Source organism: Triturus cristatus, chromosome 5_2 (assembly GCF_964204655.1).
Source record: "Triturus cristatus chromosome 5_2, aTriCri1.1, whole genome shotgun sequence".
NCBI classification, from domain to species: Eukaryota; Metazoa; Chordata; class Amphibia; order Caudata; family Salamandridae; genus Triturus; species Triturus cristatus.
This window is the reverse complement of record NC_140588.1, coordinates 16,958,447-16,985,963: the sequence shown is the minus strand read 5'-3', so window position 1 is coordinate 16,985,963 and position 27,517 is coordinate 16,958,447. Positions and strand designations below refer to the sequence as shown.

Below are 27,517 nucleotides of genomic sequence, written 5' to 3'. Positions count from 1 at the left end.
CGTGATGAATTTTTTCACGATACACAATTCATCTACACTCTGAGTGGAATTAGAGGTGGGCAAAAATGTCTTTAAAAAAGGGAATGGGTTAATAGAGTAGAAATTAAGAAGTGGGCGGTTAGAAAAGGGGGGGGGGGTGTGAAAATATAATTTTCCAGAAGAAGAAGAAGAAAGGGACGGATCTGAAAGAAGTAAGGCCATGTGGGAGTGTAAACCAGAAGGAAGATGGGAGGCTGAGCAGGTTAGGTAGCCAGTGAGTTCCAGTTTGTCCATGATAGGTATAAGCCTACTTGGTGTGGCTGCCAACGCCTCTTTCAACTCCTGTGAATTCCCTTTTGCCACAGCGTGCGTTCTATTGTCTGTATTACATGCTCCTTCTGTTTGCTAGCGGCCGGCCTGAAGGTTGTAGGCCCATCTTTGTATATTTTTTGGATTCTGTAATAAACGGTTTCAAAAAAGAAAAAAAAAAAGCCTACAAGTCCCAGCATGCATAGCTTTGTAAGAGGAACACCTGGACTGCATGATGCTGTTCTCGGGGCTCGAGTCTGGTTGCCAGCGATGGCTCGCTGACTGATGCTGTCCTTTGACCAGATGTGTGACTTGCGTCTCTTTGCTTGGTGCTACGCCAGCGGCCGCTGGGCCCGGTGCCCGCCTCTTCCCAGGGTCTAATGGCGGCAGATGTTAAGAGAGCTGGAAGCGAGAAGGCCTCCAGCCTGGGATGCTGGTGAGAAGTCCCGAGCACGCAGAGGAGAGCAGCTCTGCCCGACTGACACTCGCAGCCGCCAACAGCAAGGCCCATTAGCGCCAACTGAGCCTGACCTGCACTGGGGCATCTGGTTGACTCGGGCTAAAAGTACTTTTAGGCATTTTTTTTTTCTTTCTAGTGGAAAGTAAATAATTGTTAAATTATTTTTTTAGAAAAAAGCATCTTATTTGCCCTGGGGATAAATGAGGGACTTTCATCTTCGCTTAAGTAATGAGTCAGTAGAACTAAAAGCCAACTCGTATAAAAATCATTATGGCTTCTCGGATAAAAAATAAATAAAAAAAAAAGCACAAAACAAGCATGCAGCGAAATCACATATATGTTTACATGCTATCCTGGCTCTTAATGCTTAAAGCTCCTGCCAGTTCAAAAGGCCCCTTTAAAAAACATTATCTGGCAGGAGCTCGAAGAACCAAAGAGGGAGAAAAATAAAGTTTAAACAAGCGTGGCCGCGAAAGCCGTGCTTTGTTTAATTAGTAACATGAGCCAAGATATGGATAAGGGAGGAATGCAGCTGGCACAATGCACGCCGCTGCTCACTCCCGAGACCCTAGGCCAGGGGAGTGAAAGTTTACAGGAAAGGCAGGACATGCACCTGTCTTTGGCCATTTCCGTGCTTTTATTATTGAAAGCCACACGCAAAGGGTAACGGAATGTGTGGGAGGAGGCCGACTCACACAGAGAAGTCTCTTGGAAGTCTGGAGTGATTCCAAGAGGCCATCTCCTAGAGCAGTGCATGCACGCTGCGCTAGGCGAGACCTATCCAGCGAGCAATAGTAGCGTATAGGGCTCACCGTGAACTAATGCATGTAACAGAGGCAGTCTCCAGGGCGTGAAAAAAAAGAGCAAAAGGAGGGGCAAATGTAAGCTTATGAGCAAGGAAAAGCAAGGATTTTTCACAAGCACATTAAGGACCCGGGGAGAGGATGTGGTAGAACGGCTAGGGCGGTCAACATCGAAGCTGGGCGAACCGGGTTAGAGTCTCAGCAGGGACGCTCAACATCCTGTGATTCTGGGCAAATCACTTAATCACCCCGTGCCTAACAAAAAGAATGAATGTGTCCGTCTGAAACCCAAGTGGTACTCATGTAAAGCACCGATACCTTCGGGTCTAGTTTGTGCTATAGAAAACATCCCCCCAAAAAAAACATACAATCACAGGCGACGGGACAGGAAGATGGAGGTAAGGAGGGGTTAACTGACCAATAGGAAGCAAGGGAACAAGAGTGACATGGGAGCCAGCCAATAGAAAGTAAAGGTAAGTAATGGGCAGGATCTAAGCCACTAAGTTTGTTTTTTTCTCACTACAAGAGACTTTGCAAGCCTAGCACAAGCATTGTGTAGGCAAAAAATGGCGGGCCTACCTAAGAGTGATAGGGGGAGCATCGACCGATGTTTAACATCTTCAGTCAATTTATGGATCAATGGTTGGACATTCTGTTACCATGCTGCAATCTTGTCTAGAGTGAAGCATACCTCCCAAATATATGAATCCTCGTGACCACCTGCAGATCCCAGACACACCCAAGTCTTGAATACGTGTATTAGCAGGAAAGACAAACCATTTTGCCATGTTGATATGCAGGCCTGTAACCTCACAAAAGATGCAGAAAATTGAGAGGCAGAGGGCCCAAAATCTGATGGCCAGTCAAGAAGATCAAGGAGTTATCGACAAAGACCTACCCTATCCGAAATGCAGTCACCCCATTAAAACTCTCACTTGTGCATTAATCCACAGCCATTTTGTCAGCAGCTCAATAGCAATGGCGAAAAGGAGGGGCGATTATTGCCTCGCCCCTCTCTGTATGGGGGAAAGGGTACGTTTTATTACAGCCCACTTGAACTTTGGCTTACAAGCCCGTATAGAACAGTTGTACATAAGCAATAAAGTTAGTCCTGAAATCAAGTCACCGAAGAAGAGTGAGCAGGTAATCCCACCCCACCAACGCAAAACGCTTTTTTCAATACCCGTTGTCTTTTTGGGAATATAAATCAGCATAATAACACACAAATTGCTGTTCAATTACTTTGCCCACAGTGATTGTCAGGCCTTTCGGAGAAGAGATGGGTGTAATTGGGATGTGGTGTTGTATATTTCAACATAGGCGATGGAGGGTCACACCTGCTTTGTCCCTCCATTGGTAGATACACCCCAGACTGCCTTAGCCTTATTCATTGTGAGCTGCTGTAGCAGCAATTCAGTGTGATTTATATCTCAAAAAACTTCTGGAATCGGGGACCTAAGATATTGCGTCTCTAAAGCTATCTAGCGAGATTCCACATTGGTCACTGGCTGACTGCACTTGTGTTTGAGGCCTGCTTGGAGACTAATTAGGTCTCCACTGAAGGCTGCCTTAAAGGTTTCCCAAAGGACAATGGGAGAGTCATTGGAGTCTCAATTATAAGCGAAGTATGTATCTATTGTCTCCTCTATGTGGGCTCTGTATTTATCTTGAAGAGACCATGTGTGGAGCCTCCATTTCAACTCAGGTCGTCAGATTCCAAGACTGAGAAAACTCTACTGGGGAGTGATCAGAGAGACACCAAGCAAGAATTCTTACTACCACCACCTTGTGGATATCCGAAAAAACGAAAGAACAAACAATTCCTCATCCCTCCGATCCTACACTTCATCAACCTGAAGCATCTGTTGTGGGAGAGAACGTAAAATGGTACCAAAAGGGCAGTCGGTGGTTCATATCCCAACTGAACCTGAACTTGAAAAATACATTTTAAAAAAACATAAGCAGTACCCACCATAAGCAATACAGTAAACACCCAGAAGGACTCGGATATATGAAAAACAAAGCAAAAAGGAATAAGAGGGGGCAGGCTCAATAGACAGCGACCCATACAAAACCCCATGGTTTATCTCAGCAATGTACACAAACTAATCAGTGCACCAGAGAAATGTCCACGACAGGGGCAATCGGACCATCCAGGGATACCTGTGTGACCCTAAAAAGAGAGATGCAGCAGAGTGTGCAACCGCAACACGACAATTATGGGGACTTCTTTTCACAACAAGAATGGGTGCAGCAGTTCAGGCCCACCCTATGTGCCTTCCACCGCCTCACTGTGGCCCTCCGTCCTGCCACTTCGGTAACCCATACGATCAGCCAGAGCCACTAACTTATACTGCTGTGCATAGCAAGATTGGATACCATTAAGGGAGCAAGGTTGAGACGACCTGCATTCGAGTCGCCTCAGTAGAGTATTCGATCTTAGAGTGACCTTCTCTTCCACCGACCTCCACACTTCCTAAGGAGTCTCAACAAAGAAGGAGCAAGATTGAAACATGACTAGGCTTGGCATGGTAAAGGAGCATGTAATGGATGTTTAGATAATGAAGCTTCCTCTTTGTCTTCATTAAAGATTGCTGCTGCTGAACAAGCCTTGTGCAGTCTGTTTCTTTTGCGCAAGTACTCTGTGCGGTCACTCAACAATAGAGCACTGGGAAAGTGAATCCAGTGGGAAGCTCAATCCCAACCAGTATTCCAAAAGGTTCTCAGGAGACCTCTATACAGCCCTCTGGAAATCCCATAATACAGAGATTGATCCTCTTGGCCCTCCCTTCAGCGTCTTCCACCCTCGCAGCAAGTTCTTTGGAGATCAAACAAAGCCTAAAAGGAGACTGTTGCAGATTTGTCACCATATCTTCAATGCCAGACACATGGATCTCTGCTTCAATTATCCGGTCAACTGCTTGTAGAAGATCCTGGAGCAGCAGCATGATATCTGCTCCGACAGCAGCAATCTTGGCCTCCAGCATGGCTCTAGACTGGTTTACAATAGTGAGGATGGCTGCAGTGTCCGTGGTCACCATGGCCCCTGTGTCACTGAGCATGGCCTTCGCCGTCTTGTACTAATGTGTTTGGCGGTATTTTCTGTATCTCTAAACTTGTCTAGGATTCAGTTTACCAGGTAACAATGGTTTATCATTAACCACTGGTACTTCAGGTGCGGACAGGAAACATGTTGCACAGCTAGTCCGTGGAGACATCATATTGACCCGCCAGCCTCTGGGAGCAAGCACTGAACCAAGGTGATACAAGCAGTCAGACATGCCCAAGCAGGAGGACTAAAATGCAGAAGAGCACATCCATCTTCCACACTCTCCAGAGTCTCAGGGGTCCTCCCAGCACCCGAGAAGCACCAGCCAGTCCAGGACAAAGGTGACTTCCAGGCGTTTCCCTGTAACAGGTAACCCGTAACAGTGCACGGGTAGGCTAGTCTCCCAGTACAACTTCTCCCCACACCTCCTCTAGGTGTCTGTTCTTATGGCAGTGGCTGTTTCCAGCCATTGCTGTGTCCAAGCAGGGTCGGGAACCTCCCTTTAAGCCAGCTGGCGATATGCTCAAACCGACACACGGCGCCTGACCAGCAGCCACCCTCAAGTGGCCCACCTGCAAGAAAGATTCCACATACACAATCAATTTGTCCCCGGGAGCCTCACAAAATCTAAATGCTGGCTAATAAACAGCCAGAAGGGGAGCACATTATGAGCTGGTTTCCAAAATGCAGACCGCTGCCATGTCCAGAGAGCGTCAGCAGCAGCACCTTCACTATGGAAATCCATCTTCAGCTCAGTCGGGGTAGCCAAACTAGGGTATTGCTCATACACTCTCTGCGGGTATGGGGCAAGGGGGGGGGGGGGGGGGGGGGGAAGAAAAAAAAAATCACCTAAAGTCACAGGTTTAGAAAAGCAGTCTCCATGGTGTCTCTATAAGTCAGGCTCACTCCACTCCGGGTATGTGTCCTCCTCCTACACAGGGCTCATGGTCATCCCTGACATCACCCGGCTGCACTTCACCCTGGGCGAGATCTTCACTTCCATGGCCACCGCTTCACCTCCCCCAGCCACCTGTAGATTACCCGGAGACACAGCAGCTAATACAGCGCGAGGCACCAAGGTTGAAATAGAATTATGAAGAATATAAAGAGGGTAACTGCCGGAACAGACTTAACTCATGTTCACCATTTTTCGGGCCCTGGTCTAGACCTCGTCTCTGCAAATCTGGATAACTACATAGCGGCCTGAAGAAAGGCGGCGCACACCATCCATGTGAAGTGCAGTTTATGAGCAGTCCCCGGAGCGGTATGGATGAATAATAGGAGGAGACGGTGTCAGACCCCATCGACTCTGTGGTGGGGAGGTGTCACCTGCAGTCAAAGGAGAGGTCGTCCCGTTCAGTGATCATGCATCGAGAAGCAGTGTACAGAGGCAGAACAGGATATCCATTTTGAACTAAATAGAGAAGGCGAACTCACAGATGTGTTGCAAAGTAACCTGAGAAGAGCACAATGTGCCCTTATGTCCATGGTAAGTGTGTCTCAGAACTTTACACAAGCACTTACAGCTACCAACTTTTACACCAAAAATCCCTACTCAGATAAACCGAGAACTCCGTCACAATTTCTATGGCGGTCATTTTAGTTGTGGGGAAAATTATCCTCTCAATATGCGTGGGCTCCCAACACCTGCTGTTAACTTTTTATTGATCAATCACTTATGAACCAGTGAACCTTTACCCTGGAATAGAACAACTGAATAATTGATCAGACTTTACAACCATCTCTCTACATTGCTACTCCTCTTTTTGCACTGCAGAAATGCTTTAAATCACAACTTTCAAGTTCGAGTGAACTTACCACTACACTGAGTGGGACCACTGGTTCCACACCGGTCATTGTTTGAACCAAAAGCCACTCAATTGATTTATGATTATTTTTAGGCAGTTACGAACACTAAGGATACAGCTGTGGCACACTCACATGACATGACGGGTACATCACCTATAACTGCTTCAGCATTAGACACTCTCCTAAGTGATTTATCAGACATCAAAATGCCTACAGGATCTATGAACCTGGCAGTGAAGAATACTGTGACCTTCGTACAATAACTGAGAGACAACATCAACTCTTCATCAGTGGTTCAACAATACCAAATCTAGAAAGCAAGGGATTGATACATGGCTGGACAAGTTCCCAGAAGGGAGCCCAGAGATCTAGTCCTTAAAACAAAAGGGAACAGATTTGAGGACAACATATGTATCACTGGGGTCCCAGACAACTAGAAGCTAAAAAAATGTCAGCCTTTGTGCAAATTATTTTTGAAACTTCTAACACTAACATATGACCCACACTTTGAACTACAACGAGCTCACAGAGTTAAGAGCCATACCACTTCTACTTCTAACTAACCTAGTCCAATTCTGGCGTGTTTCTTGCACTGTCAACAAGCTCGCCAAGTCATCAACGCAGTGAATAAACAAGTCGCCTACATGTAGGAAAACAAGCACATTTTTTTAATCTGTGGACTCCTCACATTACACTAACCTGAGAAGAAAGAAACTGGTAGCTCTCAGGCTGCAGACACGTAATAGAGAAATCTGCTATGTTAATCATTCTTAATGGAAGGATTACGAAATACAATGACATGCAGGCCATGGAAAAACTACTAGATGCACTTCACAAGTCAGACAGACGCCTTGGGGGAGCCAAATTATGCGATAAAAAATGCTGCACGCAAGGACCAAAGAAATGAATATGACGAAGAACATCAGAGATTAAAAAGTGACTTAGAAATGGTCTGTTGGAGAAACATATGTAAACCAGACAAACCTTCTGAAGAGAAATCCAGATCCCTACGGGAGAAATGATGCACTGTAGTACGGGACTAGATCTGCATAGACCTCGAAGAATTTGGTTATGATACATGTTTGACTGGATCTTTTAACTGAAGTCATCCATTGAGGGTTCTGAGACAGGATGCTGTAAACCTATATGCCTTTCATCATAAAGGTACTGATTGTCATTTTTTCTACTACGACATTAAGGCAATCATGCCCATATGGCTGCATGGGTTACAAAATATATTGCATCCCAACTAAAGTGGGCTCTCCTCGGTGTCCTTAAAGGTGATCAATATATGGACTCTGCAAACCCTAAAATATGCTCTACACAAGTTTCTCATGATGTGCTAACACATGGCTGACCTAGAACGGATTACCTAAGAGTCAACAGGCTTAGCAGGAGACTCCCTTAAAGTTTGGGACCAGGGTTAAGGCCTATAGTACACACTCTTGGTACTTCCATAGATCAAAATTGACATTTGACTTTAATAGGGAGGAGTGACATATTATTCCCCCCCCCTTTTGTTTCTCTCTGAAACAAGATTGATTACAGTGAAACTAGTAGTACCTCTTGGAGAGTACAAAGTATTTTCCATTTGTCACTTTGCTATCATTATACATCTAACCAGAGGTCTGCCATTACACTCCCCACACAGCTGCGGGAGATTGTAGCTTTAGATTTGAATGAAATTATACTTCACAAAATGAAAATATTCTCACATTCCTTAAATCACAGTACCTGGATATAGTGTTCCTACAAGAAACGCACTTGAGAGACAAAGAAAATGAGAAGTGGAGAAGAGAATGGGTGGGAAGCGTGATATATGGCAGTACGGCACATCACCCCTCCACAAGCCTAGTACCCCTCTAGGCCCCAGAAACAGAGGATTAGCACTACTATTACATAACTCTCTTGCAACACACCTAGTACGGACTTGGAAGGATACCCTACATAGATATATTTGTGCAAAACTCAAATTACCTTATGAGACATTGATAATCTGATCAATATATGCTCTAGCTGGAGCCAAATTTTACCTTTTATTTACATTATCCAGACTCTTCTCACGCGTTTGGCAAAACAGAAAACTGATTGGGTGATAATTGGAGTTTGTCACTCGACATACTTTTAGATAAATCAGGGAAACTAGATACTAGGCACCCAAAGACAGATTCATATTCGGGGATGTAATCAAGGACCATGCCCTGACAGAACCATGCAAACTTACACATACATATGAAAAAGACTCATGGCACCCATTCCAAATTTGAAGGATTTCTTATGACTGCCCTGACAGCAAGTAGTTTAGTAACAACATCTATAGTTCTGAAAAGCACTTCAGACCACGATTTGATCAAACTAGACTTCAAACGTACTCTACTGTAACCACCTAAGACCCACTGATGCATGAACATTGCTAGGTACAGGGACCGCAAAGAGAGGGCACGTTCGCTCTCCTACCTACCGATCTATTTAAAGGAAAATGAAGGAATGGTACCCGCAACACAAATGCTATGGGCAGCCAGGAAACCATGTCTGCAGGGAGACTTAATGAAAGACTCAGCAGATTTTGAAAGAAACCTAGAATGGGAAAAACACAGATTAGACATCCTTACACAACAATTTACCAAGGTTTATCATTTGAGACTGACACAGACACTACCTACAGTATCATGTATGTATGAATTATTTTATCGCTTGACTAATTAAAAACAATACAACCATTTAGAGCATAATAATAAAAACTGTGTCTTAACAGAGCTGATATGAACATATAACCAAAATTACTATAAACAAGCAGTAGTTATTTTCCAAAGAATCAACTCATCCAGTTAACAAGTGCATATTGTTGGGTAGATTCCTATTCAATACTTGAGAGGCAGAAAAGTTGTATGACGTAATTAGCCTCGTTTGTCAAATTAACTCCATCATATATAGTCAGGTTTTCATGCCTCCTACAGCACAGAAACTGCGCTGTGGCGGCATCACACTTCCTCTTGTCGAAGGTCTGGTAGCTATGCTGGTATTACTCGACTTACTCGCAGCATTCAACACCATTTCACACACTATCTTGATCCAGAGACTCCTCAAGATTGGTGTCAGTGGAAAAGTTCTTGGATGGCTTAAAAACTTTCTTGGTAACCAGACTTAACCTGCACATCCAGAGCCCTTCAACTCCATTACCATGGCCCTAGACAAAGGGGGGCCACAGGGCTCCTCCCTAAGCCCCACACTTTTTAATACCTATGTGGCCCCTTTGGCTCAAGTGGTAAGATCCTGCGGTTTTGAAGTCATCTCTTACGCAGATGATACTCACTTGATAATCTCCATGGGACCCAATCCTGAATCTGCAAACATTTTAATAAGTAATTGTATGAATAAGATAGCTTTCTGGATGTCGTACTGCTTACAACTGAACAGCAAAAAGACAGAGATTCAGATTTAAGGTAAGGCCCATGCTCACTGGTCAAATGACTGGCGGCTCCTGGAACTGGGAACGGCCCCCTTTCTTAAAATGGTAGGGAAAAACTTGGGCATCATGATAGATGAGAATCTTTCACTGACAGAGCCGGTTAGCTCAACTATGGTGCCTGCTTTGGGATGATGCACCTACTCAGAAAGACTTTCCAATTATTATTACTCCAACCAGTAAAACCCTTACTCAGACACTGATTTTAAGCCATCTAGACTACAGCAACGCTCTTAGGGTTGCTGCAAATGATGCTTTTTTGTCTAAACTTCAGGTGGTTCAGAACACGGCTGAAAACTCCCTTCTCGTACCCCTTCTGAGCACACTCTGAAATCCCTGCACTGTCTGCCTGTGAGAAAACGCTCCCTGTTCAAAGTATTTGCCTTGTTCACAAGTCTCTGTTTGGCAACAGCCCCCTCTATTTGCAAAAGAAACTGCAACTTTACCTGCCCACTAATAACCTCCGGTCCAGTGGACAATCTCTGCTACGTCCACACTGTATACGCAAGGCCGAATATGGTGGGAGACCTCTCTTATCTTGCTCCCCACCACTGGAACAGCCTGCGTTTACACAAACGGGGAAGTCCCGATTCTGCCAGCTTTAAAAAACTGCTCAAAACTTGGCTCTTCTGATTCCATCTTTCCAGTCTATATGCCAGTGCCAAGAGACCCTTTCGGGGCAATTTGTCCTGCGCTTTATAAATCCCTAACATTACTATGGACAATGATTGCATGACCAAATAATCTTTTCCCATACTTTCAACCTTGTGTAACTAAGTACAAGGTAATTCTCGAAGATGCATTATGCATATATGCGAGCTAATAATATTATTATCTAACAGAATCATAACCGATAGCATTTCATGGAACTAGAACACATTACAAGGCCATAAACTCTATGTCTATTAGCTTATAACCAAACGTTACTTAATAGTAAAGCATGTGCAATACAGTAGCGAAACCTGTACAAACATGCCTAAAGTGCATAGCGTTGAATGATTCACTTTGTTCAACCTTTGAGAAACACAGTAACTCTAAAAATAAAATACTAGATTCAGAAATACATTTATTTAGACCGTAGGTCTTTAAAACGGCAAAGACATAATACAATAAATATTTTAAACTCATTACAATACATATCATCAACTACACCATTATAATAACCTTATTCCCACGTGTCCTTTACACTTCCACAATACATCATCTATAAAAAGGTACCCATGATGTTAGAAAATCAATAAGAAAAAACTTTTAAAAAACTAACCCTTAAAACCAATAGCATAAAAGATTTTTTTAAGATCACAACCAACTTGACTTTAGGCCTAACATTTAACCATCCGTTTCTTTACCCAAGAAGGACCGCCTTCATATACTTTGCAATTGCTATATCAAGATTTGGCAGGTCCATAAGGAGTTCTATCACTAAGGAGCGCGAGGCAGCGCCATATTTTAAGATAATGGAGCGTTAAACAATTTCCGCAGATGTACAAAGTGTTGACAGTCCAATATAATTTGCAGATTATCACATTTTGTGCCCAACCTACATGAGCAATTACCATTACTGATTGTATACACTCAATTGACACACAATGGTTACATCCTATTCTCCATGTTAGCGCTTCAGCTCTAAAATATTGATTGGGTAATGTATCCAGGTAGGGGTACCAGGTTTCTTTCTCCCAACTATTCATCATAAAATTCACATAAACTTTCTTTCTCAGGTACCCCATGTCTTCTAACCTCGATGCTTGCTTCCCTAATGTTCTGAGTTCGCCCTTTGTTACTTGCAATAGAAGAGTCTGTGAGTTAATACTCACATTTAGATTTTTACAGACCAAAAGGATTTTCTTTCTCACCTCTTTGGCCCATTTTAGGTCGCTAAGCAAAGATTCGTTCTTACACCATTGTGATACTTTCGTATCTTTTGCTGAACCCAATCTTTTCCAGAACCTTAAGAGGAACACTTGCGCCATCACATTACATGAAGTCAAGCCCGACTCCAGACGGATTGCCTGAATCACAGAGGTCGGTAGTGACATTTTAAACATTTCCCTTCCTCGATGTCCCAACTAGATTTCCCACTTAAGCACAGGGCTTCTACTCCATACAGAAATTGCGGGGAATCATTGCATCATACGCTTTCAACAATGGTCTGTGGGACATTTCCCCATAAATTCGATGAAACTTTCTCAGCCCATGCACTGAGGTAAGAGCTTTAGCTTTCTGGGCCTCCAAGTGCATGTCCCATTTTAACGAATTGTCGAACCAGACCCAAAGATATGTATATTCATTCACATTTTCCAATTTGGTTGAGCCCAGGTACCAGTTAAACCTCTGAAATCTCTTTCCAAAGTACAGGATTTTGGTTTTATCCATATTTACGGTCCGTTGCTTAGCCACACAAGATTCATTAAAGGCAGACAACTTCCTCTGGAGGCCTATCTCTGTCTGGGCGAGGATTACCAAGTCGTCAGCATACAGTAGGCAGGAAAGTTGCCTCCCATTCATTTTTGGGCTGGCACCTCTATCCACCACCAGAACAGATGGCAATTCCGCCAAATAAATGGCGAAGAGCAGTGGGGTCAAAACACAGCTCTGTCTTAGACCATTATTAATTAATAATTTCTGAGTCAGTGCCCCGGCGGAATACTGAATGACTTGGGCCCATTCATAACTATGCAATTACTGGATGACAGCCAGAAGCCCCTCCGGGATATCACATATCCTTAAGTCTCCCAAACGCAACTCCTGTCCACTAGGTCAAAAGCCGCAAGTCGACATAGCAGCAGCACAGCTTTCCTTACTGCTCCGACGACTTCCGCGCTACTGCCCATAGGGCAAAGCAGTGGTCCACCGTAAAGGAATACTATAGCTTAATAATAGTAATTATTGATAATTCAATTGGTTGGCTATCCACAGATAAACTGCAGTATTTACTATAAAAAGACATGTTACATAAAAATGGTCAATTTTATTTCAGCCTGCACCAAAAACGTAACAAACCAGCAAATAAAAGGAATAGAATTGCCGGATAAACATAAAATGAGCATTTGAGAACACGTTCTCAGCTCCACTTTTAAAAATAAAGTTCTAGCAAGATTTGACGAGCACTTAATAAACTTGGACAAATACATACTCAATGCAATAGTGTTTCCTGCGGATAGCCACAGAGCCTACAATTACTATTTTGCCATTTTACTGTGCCATCTTTAGTTGGATAAGCACCAAGTCTTAAGTTCAGCAATGAGTCTCGCATACGGGTAAAGAAATTATTAGTGAAATAAGTCTGAATGCTCAGAGTTTCGTAAGAATTTATGACTGACCGGGCACGCTTTTTTAGCTGCAATTGTACCTTTATCCAAATGGTGTGAAAGAAGTTTAGTTGATTGGTTCAGAAGGTGCTTGAGGCAAAATGAGGCCATTTAAGTAGGCCATTGAGCCTGTCATCCGAAGGTTTGAAAGGAATCTGTCATATTGGTCCGCCATGGGCCATTATGGGCAGAATTGATGATTTCCTGCCAGCACATATTTGCGAGAGAGCTGAATTCGCATTAACAGAGAATATAAAGTATTTCAGAAATACTACCTTTCATGCTAAAGCCTGCCTTTGGATGCCAAACTCTAACGAATTTGAGTATTAGTCAAGGCCCAATATGACTTGTAGTTAAACAGTCGGTGGTCAGCAATAGGCAAAGAAGGCGCTCCAAGGTCTATCACAAGTACAAATCAGTTAAGGCAGGTAATCTGGCACGGTGCATAAGGTAGGGAAAAACCACCAGATCCCCACGTTTGTGGCCAGCAGACCACTAATGCTATATATATACACAAATCCTCTGCACACATTCAAAAGTAAATCCATAAAGTTACATTAAATATCACAATGATGCTTGCCTTTATATGTTCAGATGTCTTTAATTCAAGATCTTTAAGCCTTCTTAGCCAACACGTATTTCGTCGCTATCATAGGGGGATTACCCCGCATCTTCTTCAGGGCTGAGGTCAGGTTCAAGTAGTCTCTTAGTTCCGGTGATAATTCCAACCCGAAGGAGTTCCTATAAGTACTGCTCCTGGAGAGGTAAACCAATTAGTCTTGTGTCCTGAAAGCTAAATATGCTTCCAAATATAAGGGAGTTTCTTTTGGAAGAGTTGCCCCATCCGGCAATATTGGATAGAACCCATTCCGGGTTGGAATTATCACCGGAACTAGGAGACTATTTGAAACTGACCTCAGCCCTGAAGATGGGACCCCGACATTCACCTACACTGACTGCCATACAACTCTACCACGAGCTCGTATTACTAATTAGGATCAAGCGATAAAGATGGTTTCAGCACACCAAGTTAAAACTAGCATTCGCTCTAACAAGACGCGCGAAAAGGAAATAAAAGCCGCACGGCCGCGAGACGCGCTCTGTGGTATTTGCAAGGCTGAGAGTAAACAGCTTGCACTATTGACACATCTCCGCGGAATTTCTATTAGAAAGTCCGTGGTAGTTTATGAGGAAAGGAAGTGGCCGGAGAAGAAGGGAAAGCTGTCTTCAAAAGGAAATAAAAGAAGACGCGCGGACGCGAGACGCGCTCTGTGGTGGGGGAGGGGCGGAGAGAGGCGCTTGGGAGAGCAAGCGAGAGGAAAGCCAGATGGCCACTGATCGCGCGCTGAAAGCTGGCGGCTGCGCGCATGCCCGCGTGCATAACTGCAAGCGCTAAGCCACAAGCAAAAGCATGTGGTAGCATTTTCTGAAGCCCACTTACTAAAAGTCTCGCCAGAGCAGCGCATGCACTGGCTCAGGCGAGACCTAAAAAACGTATTAACATAGTATGGTTGGGAGATTTCAATGCTCATTGCTGAAGCATATGATGAACCCCGTATGTGGTCTAGTGGATGAGGAGAGATCAATCAATCAGGGATTTGTAAAGCGCACTACTCACCCTTGAGTGTCTCAAGGCGCTTAGGGAAAGGGTTGGCGGGGGTGTTCAGGCAGCTCAGATTCATCCAAAGAGTCAGGTCTTGAGGCTCTTCCGGCATGCCTGCAGTGTGGGGGTTCGTCTGATGCCGAGGGGGAGTTAGTTCCAGGTCTTGGCCGCGATGTAGGAGAAGGCTCTTCCTCCCATTCTAGCTCTGCGGAACGCGAGGGATTTTGGCCAGGGCAAGGTTGGCAGAGCGGAGGTTTCTCTTGGGGACGTAGAAGGAGATTCTTTCTTTCAGGTATTGGGTCCCGTGTTGTGGAGGGATTTGTAGGCATGAGTGAGCAGCTTGAAACTCACTCTCTTTGCAACTGGGAGCCAGTGGAGGTCTCGTAAGTGCTGAGAGATGTGGTCTTGTCGTGGGATGCTGAGGACGAGTCTTGCTGCAGCGTTCTAGACAGTCTTGAGTTTGTGGAGCAGAGATTTGCTGATTCCGGAGTAGAGGGTGTTCCCCAAGTCCAGTCTGTTGGTTATGAGTGTGTGAGTGACGGTCTTTCTGGATTCATGGGGGGATTCATTTGAAGGTCTTGCAGAGTATGCGGAGGGTGTTGAAGCACGTGGAAGATACAGCGTTGGTCTGTCGGTTCATGGTGAGGGAGGAGTGGAGTATGATGCCGAGGTTGCGGGTGTGGTTTATAGGTGTGGGAGGGCTGCCGAGGGTGGGGGGGCACCAGGTGTCGTCCCACGCGGAGTGGGTGGATCAGAGGACGAGGACTTCCGTTTTCTCAGAGTTGCGCTTCAGGCAGCTGCTGCTCATCCAGGATGCCACGTCCTTGATACCTTTCTGGAAACTGTGTCTGGTGATGTTGGGTTTCTTGGTGACGGCAGAGATTATCCCCCACTTCATACACAATGACTATTGCAACCTACTAAACAGGATGATAATAATTAGAAATCTTGAGGTAAATAATATGGTAGATCTGGCCACAGGTGAATTTGCCAAGACATTTGGGCGACATGAGTACGACTCAACCATACACTCGGCCTTACCCTCTGAAACTCCATGTGGGGAAATTACCCAAGCTGAACCAAACTTCTCTGCATATAGTGACAAGGCAGTGCTCTCTTCATCTATGTTATGGGAGAATGGCAATAACTCAGTAGCAGATAAGAACTCAAAGCCAAAGTTTTGCAAGAAATATTGATTACTAAAATGGGACAAAATTAACAAGGAGGTGTTCCGTTTGATATTATCTAAACTATTGTGGGAGGAAATCATATGTCTAGACCCTGATCTGCAGCAGGAAAAAGTATTAATAGCCTTTTATGAGATACTGGGCAAAGTCGAAAGGAATTTGGTTAGGGCTAACTCCTCTAAGGAGATCCCACTAGTTTGTTGGTTCAATGCAACATGCGCAAAGACTCTTAAAGACCTACACTGCATGCTTAGGTCATCCCCAAGAGACCATAGACTGGTTAAGGAGCTGCGTAATTCATACAGAGAGGCCCGTGAAGATTGGTTAAGAGAGGAAGCTTGAGGGGGACCTCTCCCAAGCGGCGATTTCTAAAAACTGTCAGGATTTCTGGTGTCTGATAAATGCGTCCTTCCTTAAAGAGGATACTGACCCAACTTCGGATACTCATGTTAGTGAGGAAGCATGGATGGTGTATTTCAGGAAAGCTTTTGGGGTGGTCGATGGACTCCCGGCTTCCCTATCCTCCATTACGCAGGTAACTCCCCCAAAACACCTAGTGTTCAAAAACTGGAGAAGGTGAGTCGAGGATTGGCTCAATGTAGTTCCGCCAAGCCCCCAGGTCCCGATGGAGTCCCCTTTGATTTTTTTCCTAGACCATCATGAATTATGGGCCCCACTGATGACTAACATTTGTAAAGAAAAGAAATAAGCAAGGTGGCCCCCCCTCCCCATCTCTTGGAAAAATACTATAACAATGCCCATCTTTAAAAAAGGGGAATAAATCTTTACCACGCAATTATCGACCTATTTCACTTCTAGACAGCACTGCTAAATTGATGGGGTACTTATTGCTGAACAGTTTGGAGGACTGGGCTCGAGAGAGGAACTTTTTGATCCAAGCACAGTATGGCTCCCAAAGGGGCAAGAGGATTGTGGACCAATGTCTTAACCTGAGCTTGACTGTTGCAAAATATAGGATAGCCAAGAGCGGGCAGATTTGTATGGCCTTTGTGGACTACTCCTCCACTTTCAATTGTGTGTCCCACTCTAAGCTATGGTCAATCATGGAGGACATGGGCATAGATACTTGTATAATTAAATGTATTCACCAGATGTACTCACAAGCAACAGCGTGTGCGCTATAGTAGGGATGGGGAGTGCACAAGGCTTTTTCAGATTTAGAGAGGAGTCAGACAAGGCTTCGTCATCGCCTCTTATTTTCAATCTATACTGATGGGGTGGAGGCCGTATTGTCAGGGTCCACTACAGACACCCCCTCTTTTAATGCAGCCCCCCTTCCAATTTTAGTCTATGCAGACTATGCTGTATTAATAGCAAGAACGGGGGTGGCCTTACAGAGATTGATGGACGCCTCCTCAGAGTTTATGAAAAGCTTGGAGCTACGTGTTAATGAAGAAAAATCTTTTGTACTGGTGGTAGGGGCAAGTTATAAGAAACCCCCAGTATTACATATAGAGTCTCGTAATGGAAAGATGCGTAACAGCTATTTTTAACTTTAAGAAGAAGCTAGCGTACAAGCCTATTGAGACCATAAAAAAGGTATACAGTGCAAAGACCATCACCTATGCAACGCATGGGGAAGGGGTTTGGTGGAAATACTCTCTTCAATGACAAAAGGATAGGTTTTTCAAAAGGTTACTGGCACTTCCACGCAGTTGCTCTAATTATAATTGTCTCACATAACTTGGTTACCCATACCTCTCTGATGTTTTCAGACTTGCCCCTATTTTATAATGGCATTCAATCTGGAGGAGGGACACAGTTAATCTAACCCAGAGCATCAACAGGGACTGTGTGTCCCTGGATAATGCGCATAAGTTTGCCTGGTTGCAGTATGTGCAGTGCACACTAAGTTCATTGGGGCTGGCTGAACTATACAAAAACCATACTAGCTGTACAGCCATCTTAAAAACGAGAATTAAGAAAATCATTTTAATGAAGGCGGCGCACAAGACGGAGGCGGAAAATAGATCAAAATCCACTGTTAAGCGATACTTTATCCCCCCCATTTTTCAGAGCGAGCACTCGTATTTAGAGTCTGTAACGAACCCCCAGCACTCTGGTGAGGTTTTGATTGAATTTCATTCCCTGGATGATGGTTTTTTTCCAAGAAAAAGATACACGCTGTAAGCTCTATCAGCCTGCCCATGTGATGGAAGGTCAGAGCAGACTGATCTTCTATATTATCACTCTTAAGAAAATATCATTTTAAACAATGCCTCCCAGCCCTTTATTTTAATTAAAAAACGTTGTGACCCATTAGTATGCTTTGTAACAGCCTAATTTCTTTGGTATTCTTGGAAATGCAGAAGAGCTTGTTCAGATTGGGAGCCTTGAGTGCTAATGAAATGTGATTTTATCAATACTTAATCAGCACTTTATACAGTATCTATTTATGAGTAGGTCCTCTTTGAGAGTCCTGCGGTCTGATGAAACAATGCTTATCCAAAATGTTGATGGTACTATGCACTTTATAATGCTCTTGATTATGATGTTGGCCTGATTGGCATTTTAATGGGATTTATCTGGTTTTATGTACTAGATTTTTATACAAACTGTGTTACTGTTTATTCTGTGTACTTTATATGCTTTGGAAACACTGCAAAAGAATGAAATGTTGACTGACGACACAGAGAAACACAGATGTAGGTCCATAGGGAAAAACAACTCCTTGGTGCAAAAGCGAACTAACGGTACTCTACAGCAATTGCACCCACATGCAACAACCCCTTATTCCACTCCCCACAATATCCAATGGCAGAGCGCACACAACTTACTGCAGTCCTCTGCCATAATCCACTTACAGGAAACATTCGGAGAAATAGAAGTATACAAATTTGAGGTGTGGAAATAGAAAGGTCCCTTTGTGGAGATAAATACAAACCTGGTATAAGATGGTGATATAGTGCTATTTTCATGCAAAAATATGGTCTATCACGATCACAACAATGGAGATATCTGCAAATCTCTCAGTCTCATGGAAACCCTGGGTACCCAGCCATACTTGCTTGAGACTGACCCACTCTAACAATATATTAGGAAAGGGGAAGAACACAGAGGGATTATGTTTGAGCTATATTAAACACAAACCAACATTTTTTTCTCACAAAAAAATGCAAAGGCTCTTTAACTAATGGTGGGAAGCGACACTGGGCATTGAAATCCCAGACGAAGGTTGGCTGAGCATTTTAGAGGATCATGATAAAAAACTAAGGGAAGCTAGGCTACAATTTAGTTACTATAAAATCCTGCGCCAATGACATTGGTCACTGGTTAAAATACAAAGGGCATGCATGATAGATGACACTAAATGTTGGAGATGCAATGCTTAAATTGTGATACTGTACACATTCTGTGGATTTGTACAGCACTCTCCCGCTACTGGCGTGCAATATGGGACTTGAATACAAATCAAGTTGAGATGATTACACTTCTGACAGGGAGACTTGTCCTGTTATATGACATGTCATTATTATCCTCTCTACCCTTTCACACTGAGCGATGGATCTCTAGGACCATGGCGGTGGCAAAAGTGGAGATACTACAACACTGGAAACAGCTGTAATACCATAATTTCAATCTTGGTTAGATTATATCATACATTGGGGACAAATGAAAAAATAATACGTAGACTAAATGACTATGCAGAATTTAGTAAGAAGTATGGGGTAAATTCCTGGAATAGACATTGTAGGAGAGTGGAATCTGACTAATGGTTGTCCCCAACTTTTTGCCTGGTATTTAAGTGGTTTTTGACTAGTCTGGCTGGGATCCTGCTATCCAGGACCCCAGCCTATCTGCTTTCTCCCTAAAACTGTTGTGAGTACTCTAGGTACAAACATAATTGGATGCTGGGCATGCCCTACCAGTCCCTTGTAGATGGTACCCCAGGTACCCAGGGCATGGGTCCCCCAGTAGGCCTACCAGGGCTGCAGCACTTATTGTGCCACCCTGGGACAGCCACCCAAACTGACACCACCAGGCCACTACTGTAGCCTGGGTAAGGTGGTGCTAGCACCCCTTACAGGGATGTAGGTACCCTATGTCCCATACCATACAACACATATACTCTCATAGGTCACCCCTATGGCAGGCCCTGGTAATCCTACAGGGCTGGGTGCTGAGGTATGTGTGAGGGGGGACCCCTACGTGAGTAGGACCTCTCTGCAACCTTCGTAACATCGTTACTGGGTTGTTTGTAGTGTAGCCATACCATATACTCCTAATCGCATTATAAGTTATTGCGTCATCGCTGTAACTTAGGAATGGCTACACAGAACCATATCGTGTTTGGTGTCAAACATGAAGGAATCATACCCCCAGTCCAGCCATGGGCATGGGGGCACGATTCCCCCTTGCTAGGAGGGTGATATGGGAAAAGCGGTAGAATTTGGACACCAATTTAAAAGTGCACATGTACCACAAAATGGCTACTGTTCGCCACCTACACGACTCTGGCTGGCTGTTGCTGGGGAAAACCCCAGCCTCGCCATCTGGACAATAGGGCTCCTGTGGCAGGGAGGTGCCAGCACCTCCCCAGACAGGATATGTGGATTGGAACAGGGTGGGTGCACCAAATGTCCTTTCAGAGTTGCACGTAGGCAGCTGCAGAGCCCCAATTCTGCATACACCGCCTGGAACCGGTTCAGGGGCATCCTGCCCCTCGCCCAGGCGGGAAACACACAAAGGGGAGTGGGTGTAGCCACCCTTTCCCGCCTCTACTCTGATTGGTAGGCTCTCTTTTGGACCATCCCCTAATCTTGGGGATATATGGGAATAACTTTGCCCTAGAGCCTTAGATTCGTACAGGACTTCACAGAACTGACCTTCGACGAGCTGCTGCCCAGCTGACTGAAGAAATCTCCCTTGGGATAAAGGAGTTATCCCCCTGCTTGGCAGGCACCTAAAAGACTACAAGATACCCGGTTGGAACTTCGTTGCTCTCACGACCTTCGACGCCTTCCAGCAACCTCGAGGTGGGTCTCCAGTGCATCCCAGCGTCCTGTGAGTGTGCCCAGCAAGTCTGAGCACCCTGGACCACGTGGGTGTCGAGATCCCCGCATACCCCGAGACACCGGCCACCTCTTGTCCAGCACACGACCCCGACCAGTGGGGAAGTTGTGCTTTGGCCCATTCTTGAGCCAACCTTCAAGCAGCATTTGTGCCGACTCTCAGCTCCCTGGCCCGCTCCGGTGGCCCGTGGGAGCCCTTTTACGCACTCCATTTTGCTGCCTTCCGCGGTCCCTTGTCTCTCGACTTGTGGGCCCTGACGGAGGACAATCTTCTTTTCTAAGAGTTCCCCTGGTTGCTCCAGGCCTGCTCTACGCTCCCTGCAAAGGAGAGCACCCTCAGACCTCGTGGGTCTGCACCAGCAGCTGCTTTGTTCATCTTGCGTGGGTTGCGGTTGCCAATGCTTAGTGGATCCAATCGGGACACTAACACCGCAGCGACCCTCAGCCGACGTGGGACAGTCGCCCTCCAGAAGCTGGCCTTCCTTGAAGCCTCCCGGAGCCCGTGACTGCAGAGCCCAGCTGTACCTTCCACACCTGAAGCACCCGACATCCACGAGCTCCTTCCTGTGAGCTCCCTGGTCACTGTGCTGTGACCCAGACTCTGTCCCCTCTGCTTTCAGGTTCATCTTTGTCTTTTCTTCAACTTTAATCTTCACGACTTCAACGACACTTCCAGCTAGCAGCAGTTTGGACTCCTTTTCCATAGAAAATCAGCCCGCGACCCGACACCAGAATCGACCTATGCACCCGGCTTCCCTGGGGCAGGTAACAGTGGTACTTCGGTACTTCCGTGGTGGTGGGCTCTCCAAAGCCTTAAGTCTCAAGCCTTAACTTTGTACTGTTGTTAGAAGTGTCCTTAAACCTTAATTATTCAACCGCGACATTCTCCATGGGCTAACATTGCGATCCCGATAGCAACTTCTCGCACTGCACACGCCTCCCGTGGGTCCCCTTCCTCTTAACTGTGGGTGGATTCTTAAGGGGCCAGCGATCCTGAATGCCCTAGGCATTGCCTGTAGAATTGTCGTGGTTCTTATACCACTATTTTAGTATATGGTTTGGTCCCCCCCTGGGGCCCATTGATTTCTGTGCTATTTATTGTGTTTATAAATGCTTGTTTGAAGTGTAACTTTGCCACTAGCCGCATAAAGTGACTGTGGGATTCTGTCTAGAATAAATACATATATTTTATATATATATATACCTGTGTGGGCTACTCTTTCATTTGGTTATTCAAGAGGTTATTATGGTAAAACAATAAGCTGAACAATCCTTCAAGACTTAGCCTGAAGGCTGCTCTCCACAGCTACCACTAGGATAGCTTTCTTTAAAGGTTGTCTTAAACCTATCATCAATAGGAGTCGAATTGGACTGGTGCAAGGTGTCCCTATAACTAGGAACAGCATATGCCAGGCCAACTTCTCACAGACATTCAATAAATTTCGGGAGTTTTATTAAGCGCATTGCTACCCGACGGGCTTCCCAGGGCATCAGATTGTTTTTAATTACTGTACTCAGTGAAAAGGGATACAATATGGTCCCAATCTATACATCGCCCAGGGCCACAAGAATAGATGGAGCTGTTATTCGATCTGTACTAATAGGGTGATAAATTATATCATTCTTACTGTGATGATGTAGACATGCCTCATGACAGAAGAAACAAACGGTCAGAAGGAGTCATGCCAATATGGCTGACATAAATTGTTTCTAGCTCAAGACTCTTGTATCTGACCTAACTTTTATTGTTTTTGTGTGATATGGTTTCTGCTTTAATCAATGTAGATTGATAATACGGTAAACGATTATGCTAATTTGCTATCACAAGTACTGTAAATGTTTGTGAAATTATGAAAGCTAAAAAAGAATTAGAATACTCAAGTGGAGACACACTTGCAGTGTGCATAAGTACATCCTAGTACAGATCCATCCTCTAAAGGTGTGATAGATGGATGGACACACATCTACACACCCATCTATCACAGATGTTACCAAAAAGGTGACCCTGCTAATAAGACGACAGTTGTGTACGTGGCATTGGCTCCCCTGCAGCTTACACCCCCCCCCCCCCGCGCGCTCCTTGGACTGCCACAGGCAGAAACGAGCATCAAAGCAACTGCTGGTACTACAGCGGACTACATTGCCGTCCCACAGGAAAGTAACGGTACTGCAGCAGCTGGATCCCTCAGGATCCAAGTGACTGGTCCAATGAAAAAAATTAAAATTATATATTTAAATATGCATGCCTACCATCAGGCTCAAGCAAACAGACACGAAACATAACAAAGCAGTTACCGTTTTGTGGTAAACCCAGGGTACTACCACCTCCTACACCGTGCCTGCTGCCCAGAGACTACCAGTCCTACAAGGTCCTAAGGCTCAATAACACAAAGGTGGAAGCAAAGAAAGCCATGCCCTCCATAGCCATGCTGTAGCCCTTAAGATACACTGAATGAGAGGCCACTGCAAAAAGTGTCAAGCATCCTGTTCCCAAATGCGTTTAGGTGGCCAAAGAAAGAGAGTCAGTAAAAGGGCAAGCACAGTCATTTGCGTTCAGATGCCAGTCTAAGGAGTGCTACCTCCAACTTCTGCCACAAGACATTAATCCTGATTACAACCTCATTGCTGCCTACAACTCCACTCACAGACCTTTGGACCTCGAAGTTTACTCATGAATTAGAACACGTAACGGAGCCACATCAGACTAAATGCCATCTGTGAAGTTGAGTAGAGTCAGCATCACCTCCCTTGGTGCATCTTCATTAATTCACAGGCTCTACCACAGAAGCCCAATTAGCTTGAACACAAATGGTGCCATTTCTGAGCACCAAGAAGAAATAAGATGGGAGTCGCTCGCAAGTTGACAATTAAGTACCCAAAGCACTCCTACACAAGAAAACGAATATATCAACCAATACTTGAACTACTGGTTGTGAGTGCATCCATCAACCAACAAACAGGCTACTGTCAAAGAACAATGACTGGCGAAGGCCAAGCAAGAGAACCAGGGAAAAGCTGCACACATGTTCAATAGATGTCCTAACCACAGCTTCACATACCAACTGTCTAGGCATGGTCACTGGCTGCCCTGTGCACCATAGCATCCACAACAAAATGAATCGCTATCACCTTTCACAGGCCATAGGTGTTCACCCATCACAAGTAACTCACAGACCCACTGGGATATGAACGCCCTCCCATTACCATCAAGAAAATCATTTTGGCACTCAAAAGAATATGTGATGCATCATAAAAGAACCACCACATATCCATGGACTAGCCAACAACTGCCAAGAGGTTACAAGTTGAAGTTTCAACCATACCATTTAGAGTTTACCACAGCTACATCTCACCCTTGAAATCAAAGCCTAGGGTACCATCCATTGAACTGGTCTTATTATCAACTAAGAACAGATACAGATATCCATCTCTTGCATGGATGGCTGCGCAAATGACAAATCGTACTGCCATTTGTCCGGAAAAGGGCTGGAGACAGGTTATTGGTACCATGCTCATAAGGTCTAGAAGCAATGTTTGCCTTCCGAAACAAAACCCAATCTTCTGCTCACCCCACTGGAGCCTGAGTCACATTTACAGCATGCCTTGACCGTTGATCCATCCGCCTGCCTAAAAGACCTCCATGAGTGATTCGCGAGTGGCTAATCTGTGGTCTTGTGGAGACATGCCCAAGGTTCTGCTTCACTCAGAAGTTGGACTTGGGGCTGTTCCAATGAAGGATTCCAGATTCAGAGGTGCGATTGAGAAACACTCCAGAAACTCATCTACCAGCTCACAAGTCCCTTGAAGACTGCCGTCGGTAGTTAAGCTTTCTGACCAACATGACTCCAGCAATGTTCCTTTCCTAATGCACCTTTTGAACAATAACCACAAACTCTCAAATTCGTCCATAAGTAGGACCAACTACAAACTCTGTAAGCATCGTTCTGCCAAGGATGACGTCAAAGATCCTGAACCTGTTTGCATCCGTTTTCTGACTCACCCTCTATTCAACTATGAACTTCAGCAAATACGTCCATGTTGCAGCAATTTGTTACATTCCACTGTCCTTCTGATTGACTCTGTGACTTACAGTGTTGTAATGTTTATTTCTTTTGTTTTACCTGTTGGATTCCTTGACATCTTGTTGGTTTTTGGAAGCACTATATAGTCAATAAATAAATGTCACAGTACAGCTCCCTCTTCCAGGGGGCGGTCGCACACAGATCCCTACAACCATCCCTTAGAGGCATCACCCACCAGGAGATCCTGCTATTAGAATACGAGTTGGGTGCATGAACTGCCCTAACCTGCGTCTATGTTGTGTTTCCTGCAGCACATAGGACACTACAAAAGTGAAAGGTACTGAAAATAAAATGCAAGCAGCACATATGAAGAATCATCTTACCAGCAATCAAAAGTAAACAACTGTCCGACGGCCACACCTGACATTCTAGAGTCAGAAAGTTGAGTGATGTTTTAGTGATAAGTGCTTTTCAAATGTTTACTATCTAAGAGCTATGATAAAATAGTACAGGCTGCGAAGTGAGAATTGCAATTGAATTATAAAATCATACAGCAGAGGAGGGGTATTCTACAATTCTGGAGGAGGATATTAGGACAGCTTTTTCTGAAAATGATTTTGAAAATTACAATTGTCAACCTATTGACTCGTGCTTTACAGAAGCATACGTGGTTGAAATTCCCACAAGACACAGGGTTCGGGTTTAAAAGCTGTGTGCTAATTATCACACCCTCGCAGTTTTCCCATGTTAAATTCCGACCGGCCAAACCTGAAATTTAACAGATGAAAAGGGCCAGAAAAAAGTAAAACATGTGCGTTGTTAAAAAACAGATTCTGCACGTTATACTTTATTTTCGCGTGGAAAAGTCGGAATATGGAGTATTTCCCAACCGTGGCAAATCCTAACCCCGAGGTAATAGTATTACCACGTGTACAAAAATACCCGACTCTATTCCGACCAACTGATAATTAAAGCTTAAGTTGGGCGGGGTTAAAACCGGTGATGCAAGGCCAAGCATCCCTGTCCTGGCTTGATCCCATGTGGATCGAAAACGCGGCAAGCAATGGAGCAACTTACTTTTTTTAATGGGGAAACATGGACAAGAGATTCGAAGAAAATGTGGAGATTTGGCAAGACATTCAATGCAAAAAGACGCCTCTCTACAAAGCAGACAATGAGAGCTCACAAGAAGCGCAGGGGTTAACTCTTTTAAGACGTAAGCCTGTTTGAGCTGCTCTGGCGAAGATTATTAAGAGAGATATTGCATACATGTAGTGCCTTACAGAAGCGACTAAGCACAGTCTAAAACGGAGGGGTGTGTTGTCCACAACCCTGGTCCCCCGTCTGCTTATACTACTTCCGATCCTCTACCAAACCTTCCTAAAGAAATTAAAGAGTGATCATTCAAAGCAAGCGCGCGTCTGATTAATACCGGCAGGTGGGTGCCCGGCTTTGGTCTCTGCTTTATCCTTCGGGGGTGAAGACATGCTGCCAGCTGCTGCGTGTGACGATGGGTCTATCTTGTAGCTATATAACACATCAGCACTCTCCAGCTACCTTCAGCCCGATGCGGGCTCCGCCCTCTTCAAATGGCATTGCTCACAATTGAACGAGAGCACTTTGGGCGGAGCTGATCTTTTGCGGTGGCCCTGTTAGAATCAGGCAACACGTCACTACTCCAGCCAAGCGAATTGCTCCCAAAACATCTATGTGCTAAGCATCTTGTGTCTCTATATACAACAAAAAAATGGGGCCTGACTCTAACTTGGCTGCCGCCAAAACACACCTTTTCCTCTGCAAACATAGGATGCGCTCAGACCATGCGTTTGGAGGCTCTATATTGTTCTGTCAACGTGGATCCTGAATGTAATGTGAAGTCACAATGAATATAGAAGAAAGACTGCGCCAGGGCTCCTTGTCGGCACCGTGATGATGTCATGCTGCCTGTAGAAGGGAGGGGCAGGGTGGTTGCAAGCAACGTTTCTTTACTTCAACCTTCCTGTTGACGCTAGCCCAACTAATGCCAGGGGCGCAACTAGACCTGCACTTTGAGGGGGTATAATATGTCATCCAAAAGAGGCAGGACTAACCCTTCAAACAAGAACCAACGCGAATTAGAGCCAGTACAATAAACTAGCGTGAAAAAATGTGCGTTTTAAATATACCGGTCAAATTCAGAACAACGTTTGGTACATTTGTGGTGTTTATAGGTTATTGGCGGAGCTCGAGCTGGCACTCTTGATAGATTTAACAGTAGAGCACTTTAAAAACAGTTTTTGCAATGCTATCTGAGGTTGGTGTAGCGTCCTACTAGCTCAGGTACTCACCAATAACCATGCTGTAAGAAGTGGAGCTCTCGGCCCCCCTGCATATATAGTAACCACATGGGCCCTGGATTATACTTCGTAGAACTGGCCCAGGGCTCGTGCGCCCGGCCCCTTTAATAACAGAGTCACATTTCCTCTGATGCCTGTGCTGGCTGGGTG

At 44.8% G+C, this 27,517-nt stretch overlaps 1 protein-coding gene across 1 annotated transcript in view; it reads right to left on the bottom strand.

The window, feature by feature from the left end:
• DAP (death associated protein) overlaps nucleotides 1-26,620 on the bottom strand; it is a 177,156-nt gene extending 150,536 nt beyond the window's left edge. Inside the window, exon 1 of the mRNA XM_085606768.1 lies at nucleotides 26,464-26,620. Within this exon, the coding sequence (XP_085462894.1) occupies nucleotides 26,464-26,518 (55 nt within the window). The 5' untranslated portion in view covers nucleotides 26,519-26,620. The remainder of the gene's footprint in view (nucleotides 1-26,463) is intronic.
• Nucleotides 26,621-27,517: the final 897 nt, after the last annotated feature.